The sequence below is a fragment of the Neltuma alba genome, unplaced genomic scaffold (genome assembly GCF_004799145.2).
Source record: "Neltuma alba isolate B1F8T4 unplaced genomic scaffold, ASM479914v2 tig00011775_pilon, whole genome shotgun sequence".
NCBI classification, from domain to species: Eukaryota; Viridiplantae; Streptophyta; class Magnoliopsida; order Fabales; family Fabaceae; genus Neltuma; species Neltuma alba.
The window spans coordinates 50028-60950 of record NW_021636398.1 but is presented as its reverse complement, the minus strand read 5'-3'; the positions used below and the strand labels follow the sequence as shown (position 1 = coordinate 60950).

Sequence of the window (10923 nt, the reverse complement as noted above, 5' to 3'; positions counted from 1 at the left end):
AAATTCAGCTTCAGTGAAAAAAAAAAAACATTCAATTCATATTATTGATTAGACTAATAGTATTGAAGGACATTAAAGCATTCAATTCAAATTATTAATTAGACCAATAGTATTGAAGAACATTAAATAAGTTAACTGAACCTAGCTGATTAATTTAATTTCCCTAACCATCCTCTTCCTCTATTTAAGGGCTCACAAGCTCAAAGTAATGCACAAGCAAGTTCTTCTCTCTCATAGCAAGCAACCAAAATTGAGTGTATCAATCTCTAAAAGAGATGGCCATTCGCTGCTTGGCTTTGACATTTTGTGTGGTGATTGGTATCATCATGTTATGCAACTTTCATGGTGTCTCTGCACAATCAGAATGCAAAGGAACCCCTCCTGATGATCTGTTAGGCAAATGCAAAAAGTTTGTGGAGCCACCCGGCCCCAAGGTTCAGCCGTCGGCGGAGTGCTGCTCGGCGGTGAAAGGTGCCGACATCCCCTGCCTCTGCAAATATGTTACCGGAGAGATTGAGAAGATGGTGAGCATGGAAAAAGTAGTCTATGTTTGTAGGACTTGTGGAAAGGATCTTCCTGCTGGAATGAAATGTGGAAGTATGCCCCTATCTCTCTCTCTCTCTCTATGGATATTTATTAATTTTTTATTTTAATTTTTTATCAAACAAGTCATCATTTTTCATGAAAAAAATTACCATTGTTTTTTAAACTGACAATTAAAAATTATTTTTTTTATTTTGACAATAATATGTGTGTATTTCTAACGATATTATATAACTATTTCAGGTTATACAGTTCCACCACCTCAGGCCTCACCCTCCTATATAAACTGAGTCTACATTCAAGGATCAATCTTGATGGCTTAAAAAGCCGAAATATTTAATAATTATATTTACAGTGAATTTGTTTTTATCTGCTTTTGACCACTCTTGTTTAAGCTATGTGTTTAATTAAGGTCATAATTACATGTACATAATATTATGTTTAATCATAATGATAATTTTGTTGCTTGTCCCATTTTCTTCTTCATCCATATTTTTATTTCTTATCAAAATGATTCAAGACTCAAATCATTTAACTTTACTTAATTAAACTGAGCTGTTGGTATGGCATAAAACTTTCGGTGTTTACGTGTAAGGTCCCCTTATATATATAGTATAATCAAGTCACACTCAAGATTTCACAATCTTTAGTCTGTTCAACTGTTAAGACAATAGATGATTATTGAGTGATTAGAAAATAAACTCTCAAGCCTTTTGAGTAAACATGGCATACATTGAAGAATATAGAAAAATGAGAAAACGTGCTTAAGATTGTCGCAGGTTGGATAGAAAATCCAAAGAGGAATGAGAATAATTTAAGACATGAGAGTGTACTTTAAGGTATATTGATGTCAAGAATGACTTTAAAAAAGGCTTTTTTTTTGTGAAGTACGGAGATCAGAAAACACCAGTTTGTTACTAGTAATCAAACAAGAACTTTTGCAACAGAAATGAGGAATTATCAACAACTTCTTGAAATAAAAGCGAATGTTGAAAAACTGGACCAATTGCCAACAAACCTTATCATAGAATTGTCAACATAATATGGATTTGAAAATAAACCAGATACGATTAAATTATGAAAGTTTGACTTTATATAGTCACTCTTGTAAAACCTCCTTAGACTTAACTACCCAGTCAGAGGTTTAACTACCCAGTCAAATTCTTTTAACAGGTTAAGGTGGAAATTTGCTTTGGACATTTTCACTCATAAAACCTGAGTGTTTGAGAAAAAAATTTCAGTGTAAATTTGTTTTGAAAATATGAAACCATAATAATATTATCTCCTAATGTTAAAAAAAATAATATTGACTATCAAATTAGTGACATTGACAACTAATATTTTTAACTGTATTGGACAATGTTGCTATGATTTTAATTCACTAACATGTAGGCAAAAAATTCAATTCACTAGTAGCATTAATTAAAGGACATTAAATTCAATTCAATGCAATTCAAGTCAACTGGATTAAAGAAAAGCATTAAATTCAATTCACACAATTAATTAGACTAATGGTACTCCGTCCTTATTATAAGATCTTTTTAACTAAATTACACGGTTTAAGAAAATAGTTAAAATTAGTTAAAAGCAATTAATATGTAGCAAATATAATTTTTTTTTCAAATATACCCCTAAATATAAATGGGTAGATGTGAGAGAGTAATAGTGAGATAAATGAGGAAAGAGAATATATTAAATGCATTAAACTAGGGATAAAATAGGTAATAATACATTAAATATTCAGATAAACTCAAAAAGAATCTTGTAAAAAAGGACAAACCTATTCAAAAAATTGGATCTTATAATAAGGGAGGGAGAGAATATTGAAGAACATTAATCCAATAACACATTATGGAAATCAATTAAGAGTTCAGGTGCTCCCAATACCCTGAAATGGGCCTGCATCCTCTCAGAATTCTTCTTTCTCCTTTTCTTCTTAAAATCTGATTCGCACCTTTGGATCAAATAATGAATGGTTCAGATTTCATATTTTATAAAACTATTATTATAACATTGCATAAATAGGAGAGAGAAAAGGTAAACATCTACTTTTTAAAATATTAAATCTAAACTATTCATTATCTGTTCCAATGGTAGAGACGAGACTCTGAGAAGAAAAGGAGAAAGAAGGATTCTGAGAGGATCCAGATCCCTCGACATTCAAGAATGAATCTTGATGGCTTAAGAGGCCAAACTATATAATTATCATTTATAATGCCTCTGATTTATATGATTTTGTAATCTAGTGTTTAAGCTATGTGTTTAATCAAGGCCAATATGTGTGTGTTATTATGTTTAATTGTAAACATGTTGCAAATTGCAAAAGTTTCACAAATAGGGGAATGTCAGTTACAAATTTTAGAAACTATTTACAAAACTCATAAACTTAATTGAAAATCAAAGAGCGTTAGTGATGAAAGTCTTCTACTCTTTATATCTTAGTTGCAACTAATCTTCCTGATTTTTTTCCAAGTAAAATTTTGATATTACAGTTATTAAAAAAATGGTATTACAACTAAGTTTCTGTTATTTATAAACCTTTTGCAAATTGCACCCTTTTTGCAACTTTTTTTCCCCCGAGACGAGTGACTTTCAATGATTTGCAATTGAGTTATAGGAATTTACAATTAAATTATGTTATGAAATTATATATATATGTATATAAAGGACATTTCCATTCACTTTTTTTTTTTAAAAAAACTTTGACTGTGGTCTTTCAGCGATTGGGTCATGCTTCCTCTATTTTAAGTCAATCATTCAATTCAGTTACTACAAATTAAATTGAGACTATTTAATCTAGTTTGATTGATTCTTATACATAAGAAACCATAATTACTTTAAAATGGCTGGCAAGAAAATAATTACTTTAAAATGGAAAAGAGAAATATAAATAATCCATATCAAGTATAAAAATGACTTCCATATAAATATATTCAATTTTTTTTGGGAAATAATGACCACGAAAATATTGACTGTTCGAAAGTGTTCAACTCTATTTTGATCATATTCTAACTAAATCTAACATTCAATTCAATGATTGCCTATTTAATTCCATTAATATCAAAGGACATTAAATTAGAAATAAATCGGCATAATTAATAATTAATAAATAACTTAAATATACGGCATTTATTTCCCTTCCTCATCCTCAACCTCTATTTAAGGCCTCACAAACAAGCCTTCTTCATCATCATCAAACTTTGTTTGTTTTCAAGAGAGACAAATTATAAAACACAAAAAGTGATTATGGCTATTAGAGGTAGCACTCATTTCTTGGCTTTGGCTTTGCTTATAGTGATTGGAATTAACATGTTATGCAACTTTCATGGCGTGACTGCACAATTTTGCCAAGGAGCTGCTCTTTCTGAGATCGCGACTATATGCGGCAAATCGGTCGTGCCACCGGGTCCGGAGGTTCCTCCGTCGTCAGAGTGCTGCTCGGCGATGCAAATTGCCGATATCCCCTGCCTCTGTAAGTTGTTTACCAAAGAGATTGAGGGAGTTATGAGCCCAAAGAAAGTGGTTGATGTTGCTAGGAGTTGTGGAGTGACTGTTTCGGCTGGATTACAATGTGGAAGTATGTTCTCTCTCTCTCTCTCTCTTTCTCTCTCTGATTTTTGGATACTGGTTGAGTTTTGAATTTTATTTTTTTAATTCCTTCAAAAATTTTTTTATTAAAAGTATAATTTTTTAGGCTGAGAACTTGAAATTATTCCATATTTTCTTTTGTCAAAAGGGAGAATGTCAAAATGATCTCTCAAAATGGCTTAATTCCTATAAATTTTTAATGAACTGTTATAGGATTAAATTTTTCGTGAAATGACACAGTTGTTCACGCTAAAATTAGTTGTTTACTTGTTAAACTATAGTTTTTTTCGTGAAACTAGTTATCACTATTTTAATAGGTGTTGTTTTTGGTTAAGGGGCAAGGAAATACTTATATTAAATTTTTTATCTCTACTATGTCAAGCTCTACAATTATATATGACTATCTGTTCTATTTTTTAAATATTAGCACTTAATTAATAGCATTTAATTATAAATGTATATAAAAAAAAACAGGACACATATCCTGTGTGATTGGAGAATTTGAGATAGTGGATATAAGAAACTTGACCGAAGTATTCTTCATAAATTAAAATTATAATTTGCTAAACTATTATTGTCTTTTCGTTTTTTTTTTCGTTTTTCATATTTCAAACTAAGTGCTGTTAGATAATTTTATTACAGAATTGAATTCCCAACTAGTATGTGGATATTTTACAGTGATCACCACATTTTGAGATCTGAATTTACTCCTTCAGACCTTAATGCAAGATTTATTTAGCAAATTTGATTAGATTAAGATAATTTATGTAAGTTAGTTAATTATAAAAAATATGACATGTTTTTTCCTTCTAAAATACTATAATTATCTTCATTAATATCCTTATTCCCTCTTTTATTTGATTATGGTTGACATAGTATCAATATGAGTAATTTAGGAAAAACTGATAAACATGGTAAATAAAACTTACATTTAAAATTAAGATTAACTTAACAATTAAGTCCTATGTTAAGAACTGGAGGAATATATATAGATTTGGGAGTATTTTTGTGTATCTCTTCTTTTTGGAAAATGTAAAAATGCTACTATAAATTAGGGGGGACATAATATATACTGTCTAAATATACTTTCAAATAAAAAATTATTAACTTGTACTTTCTTACTAAATAATCACTAAATCTAATCTAATTTCCTTTCTCTTTTATTTGGCTTTTTAAATTTTTTGAATTTTATTTGATGCAGATTTTAAAAGTATTGCTTTCACATTGTATATTAAAATCTTTTAGACAGATATAATTGTACCTTTCATATGTTTATATACATAAACACATAATTAAGGATTTTAAATAATTTAATACCATAAAAGCATCAAATACTTATCCTTTCAGTATTTAATTTAGTATTTACACACAACCTACGGAAACATGGAAAAAATATTAAAATAATAAAACTTACACTCCGTTTTGTATAGAAGTTAATTACAACAGATACACAATCACACTCACACATATTTATATTCATTCCATTTAGGAGGTGAACACAAAAATATTCTTAAAAAAATACTCTATCCTATTTTTATTATAAAATTCTCCAACATTTAAAATATATTTCTTCCCAAGAGGAGGGAGGGGAATAAAAAATGCCCTTAAAACCGTACGTTCATCTGCCTACAATTTTTATACTTCATATGTTAAAAAAAATGAAAAGGACAAAAACATTGCCTATAATTTAATAAAAACTATATTTACATATTGATGATGTAAATCGTAAATTTCATATTTGTTGACATTGATAACAATTTTTTTTTAAAAAAATTTTTTGACGACCATATGCATGTGTGTGCTTTTTTCCCTTAACGTTGTTAAATAATTATTTCAGGTTATAAAGTTCCACCACCCATGGCCTAGAGACAATAATCAAGGATCAATCTTGATGGCTCAAAAGCATATATTAATATAAATATATATAATATTTAATCTTAATAATGATTTGGTAGCTCGTTCCATTTCCTGCTATAGTCATTTTTATTTATTTTTAGATTGATTCAAAAACAAAATTATTTACCCGAACTTAATTAAAAAAATTTCAAATTGGCTATAATAGGTAAATAATTTATTCACTTTGATGTATAAAATTTAAGAAATCAATACTAAAATTTTCATGGATTAATATTCAAATTCAAATAAGGAAATCCCCATCTATAATTACAAGTTAAATTTAATACAAAGAATTAAAAATTGATCATCAGAGTATTATTTGAGAGGAAATACCACATGTTAACAAATCCTCAAACGCAATAAAAGGTAAGGATTAAGGAAAAAAAGGGATGATACAAATATGATCAAGCTGATCTTATCTTAGATGAACATGACTTTATATATAAATTGTTTGATAAAAAATTACTACTAAAAAAATTTCATTCAAAATATAGATTGCAAATTGAATTTAAAGTAAATGATTGACCATTAATCATCAACATATTAATTGAAATTAAATACAATTTTTGTCAATTCACTAACATCTATTCTATATATCAACACGTCCACCAGCATTGTCCGATTCAACCTCATCAAGTATGTTAATAAAATTTTAAAAAAAAAACAACATAAACATTTTCCGCAAGCACTATTTAAATAGTGAAAAATGAATTTATTCACAAACTTGAAATACATGCCTCAATTAAACAATTAATATAAAATGAAAAAAGTTTAAAGGGCTGACAAGAGTGTCAACACGCTTTTAGTTATTTTTGAGTGAGTGAGTGCAATTACTGCATAATGTTTTTATTTTATTTTTTTAATCTGAGAGGCTCTTTTGTTTTTTTCCTAATTAAGTGCACGTATCTTCTTATTGGGGATCCATGGAAGCACAATTGAACATTAAAAGTAATTAAGTAAACACTGCCTTTATTAGAAATTTAAATATTGGTTCGTCACGTGATAAGAAACTAGATTCAACCCTATAGATAATTTGAGATGCTCTCTAATATGAGACCCGATTGATTAATTTGGAAAAATTAAGAAAGCTACTAAATTACTTTTAAAGTATTTATATTTATCATATTTATCTAAACTAATTAGACTTACTTGTAAATCAATATATAATCTAATAATATATATAAATATTTTAGAGAGATTATATAATATATGTTATAATTAAGTAATTTAGCACCTCTTTTAATCTCTACAAATTAGTTAACTATATCTTATATTAAAGATTGAAGATAGTAATTATGTACTCCCTCCTGTCTATGTTATAAGAAGTCTTAAGAAATTTTTTATCCGTCTTATGAGATTTTTGATTCTCTCAATGAGCATTAAATAATTTTTTTCCATCTGTCCATATTTAATGAGGTTAGTGAGACAGAATAGAAATTAATATAATGTTATATTTAGTGTGACTAATAAGAATAGTATTGATGATGGCAACAAAAAAAAAAGGTAATATTGAGAATCATTTGTTGGCCAAAAGAAATTGACAATCATTTAAATTTTATGATAAACTTAATAATTTTAACAATTTTTCTTGATATGTGTGACTTGAATTGTAGGTCCTCCCAAGTACTCGCAGTACAAATACACATACGTCCAAGAATTTGAGATATAATTAATTCATTTTTTTTTATAACCTCTCATTCAAGTTCCGATTCATTTAATGCCCAAATTTAATAATTTTAATTATCTTTATTGAGGAGTGTGGCTTGAATTGTAGGCACTCGTAGCAAAAATATAAAGTCCAAGAATTTGAGATATAATTAATTTATTTCTTAAAACCTAGCATTCATGTTCACATTCAATTAATGCCCACTTCGAAGTAACAATTTAATTTTAGTTCTTCTTATATAAGAAAATGAATTTTTGTTCTACCAATACGACAATGAATTTTTGTTCTACAACAATATTTTATAATGTGAAAAAGTTGGAGAAAAAGTTTCTAAATAAAAATGCAAATTTTGTATATACAAAACCAATACTTTGATTTAGGTTCTGCACACCAATAAATGTTTTGATAAAAACATTTTCCCCAATCTCCCTTATAATAATAATTGGTCGAGTATATTTGTTCTGTCCTTAGATATGATGTTTTTTATACGTCTTAAATATAATGTTTTAATTTTATTTATTTATTTATTTATAAGTCTCATTACAAATTTTTAAATATAATAAAAACATTTTTCCTGAAGAAACCCTTATAAAGGATCAAGATTACCTGTCTTAATGAAAATGCATTTTCCATTGACAATAATTGAGGAAAACTTCTAAAAGACAAGAAATTTTGTATACATCAAATAAATTTGTGTTTTCTACTTTTCTTGACATGCGCTTCTCGGACATGTAATCAGAGACAAGAGGGCATAATTTACATTTTTTTTTATAATCATAACTTCAATAATATTTTTATAATAGAGTTGGTAGATTTATGTTTAGAAAACCATTTTTATTCAGAGATAAATGTCGCCAGCATGCTGACTTTCCCAATCAATAACAAAAGAGCTTAAATGTAGTCCCAAACAAAAAAAAAAAGAGCTTAGATGTATTTTAATTTTTGATCATATTCTCATTAAGTAGTCAAGTATTTAATTCACCTCATGGACCTAATTACTTTTACTACTATTTAAGATCATTACATTAGTAATAAATTCTGGCAATTAATTAAATTTAATACATATAATTTCCCTTGCCATCCTCTTCCTCTTTCAAAGGCTGACAAACTCAAAGAAATAGAGCACAAACAAGCCATGTTCTCAAGGTCCAAAAATAAAATAAAAAAGTGAAATGAAGTAAAATAAGCCTTTGTTCTTCCTCATAGCCATTAATAATTTTATTTACTTTTGAAAATATTGAATGATCACTTTCCCGTTTTCTTTTGTTATTTTTTTTGCCAATGACAGTTTCCCATTTTCAATACTTTAAAAAAATGTATACAAATGATCAAATAATTATGGTTGGCAAACAAATCAAATAATTAGAAAAAAAATTTACTATACAGTACCACATAAACTATTTAGTTGCTAAAAAGTCTTCTTATAAAACAATAGTATATAATGACAAGTTTCGAGGGAAAAAATAATAGCAGGTAAATGTCACTTATTATAAGACTTTTTAATGCTTTAGATTGCTTATGTGAAATTATATATTAATTTTCTCAATAAGCCTTCAATAAGTCCCTTTTTAAATAAAAATGAATGGCCCATTCTATAGTCATGTAAGCGTTTGAGGAGAATATGATTTTCTAATGTTAATTTTTTCAATCAAACAACGATGTAAATTAAGGAAAAATTTCAATTAAGGATCACAGTAGATAATTTATTTTAAACAGCCTCCACAACATTTTGAAATGTCACCGGAAGACCAAAGGAGCAAACTAAAATTAATTTAGGAAACGAAAAGACATTTTTACCCCTCAAAACTCTGTGACCCTAAGTTTTTCCCCCCTCTCTAGAGACATTCGATAGCTCTAGCTCTTCTCTCTCTTACTCTTTGAAGAATCTGCCGTTGTGTTGAGAGAGATCATTTGCCGTTGTCATTGTTCCGGTAAGAAGAGCCTTCACCGTCACTACTATTCTAGTATAGAGTGCCTTCGTTGTCGGTGCTGTTCTGGTAACAAGAGCCTTTGCTGTCATCATAGTCGCTCTCTCTATGTGTGTACGCAACCTCTTTCATTGCCGTTCCATTCAAAAATTTCTACATATAATACTACAAATCCTTCTCCATTTCTTCTATTGTAGATTTCATGGGTTTGGTTTGGCTTGTCTGAAGTTCTAAATCAGTAAGAAATTTTTTACTACTCAGATTTGAGATAAAATTATACAGTTGGTTGATTACTTGATTTTAGATTCACACTATTGAGTGTTGAGAGTAAGCTTTTCAGTTCCTATCATGAATTGTATTGTGAATTTGCCAATTCCACTTCTCCAGAAAAATGGTGATTTGATATTGTGAAAACTCATATTGTTGTTGTGAGTTCACAAATTCCTATTGTAGGCATATATTATGTTCAATTATTGAAAATTGATTGAAATTAATACTTGAATGATGTGCAGTAATATATTATATATGGTTAGTGGTAGTGGAAAGCAATTATTTTGCATCTTCCATGTGAAAGGCAAATCTGTGAAGAGCTTAGAAAGCAAAATGATAGATGAGGTACTGTACTCTGAAATTGGCTGGCAACTATGTAAATACAGAGCAAATTAATCCATTTGCAAATGGATGCATTTATGTTGTTAATAGACGTATCCGTATTGCAAATATCCTAATTCTACTTTTGAGTTATCACTCCCAGAGTGGTGAATATTCTGTTCAACTTTATGAATGAAATAAATCTACTTGCAATTAGACATATTTATATTGTCAATGGGCATATCCGTGTTGCAAATATCCTAATTTCACTTGTAAACCGTTGGTCTTAGATTTGTGAATTGTTCTGTTTAGCTTTATGAATGAAATAAATCCACTTATAAATAGACATTTATGTTGTTAATAGGCGTATTTGTATTGCAAATGTCCTAATCCTACTTGTGAACTGTCGCTCTTAAACTTGTGAATTGTTCTGTTCAACTTTATGAATGAAATAAATTCCCTTGCAAATAGGTCTACTTATGTTATTAATGGGCATAATCGTGTCACAAATTTTCTAATTCCACTTGTGAACTATTGCTCCCAAACTTTTGAATTTTTGTGTTCATGTACAGATTGCCTAATTCCACTTGTAAATAATCCCTCCTAGACTTGTGAATTATCATGTTCATCTTCTTCAATTCAACTAATTCACTTGCAAGTGGATGTGTTTTTGTTGTTAATATACATATCTCTTTTGTAAATTTTCTAATT

At 28.5% G+C, this 10923-nt stretch overlaps 2 protein-coding genes across 2 annotated transcripts; both read left to right on the top strand.

Annotated features, from left to right (window-relative positions):
- Window positions 1-275: 275 nt before the first annotated feature.
- LOC114717764 (uncharacterized) lies at window positions 276-833 on the top strand. Its single transcript, XM_028902959.1, has 2 exons — window positions 276-597; window positions 787-833. Exons 1-2 carry the CDS (start codon window positions 276-278, stop codon window positions 831-833), a joined length of 369 nt encoding a protein of 122 aa, XP_028758792.1.
- A 2956-nt stretch (window positions 834-3789) lies between these two features.
- Window positions 3790-7696, top strand: LOC114717763 (uncharacterized). The gene is made up of 2 exons (XM_028902957.1): window positions 3790-4120; window positions 7641-7696. Exons 1-2 carry the CDS (start codon window positions 3790-3792, stop codon window positions 7694-7696), a joined length of 387 nt encoding a protein of 128 aa, XP_028758790.1.
- The last annotated feature ends 3227 nt before the right edge of the window (window positions 7697-10923 follow it).

Coding starts and splice junctions, on each gene's coding strand:
- LOC114717764 (XM_028902959.1), top strand. CDS start 276: ATGGCCATTCGCTGCTTGGCTTTGACATTTTGTGTGGTGATTGGTATC. Junction 598..786: donor TGCTGGAATGAAATGTGGAA/GTATGCCCCTAT, acceptor TAACTATTTCAG/GTTATACAGTTCCACCACCT.
- LOC114717763 (XM_028902957.1), top strand. CDS start 3,790: ATGGCTATTAGAGGTAGCACTCATTTCTTGGCTTTGGCTTTGCTTATA. Junction 4,121..7,640: donor GGCTGGATTACAATGTGGAA/GTATGTTCTCTC, acceptor CTTGAATTGTAG/GTCCTCCCAAGTACTCGCAG.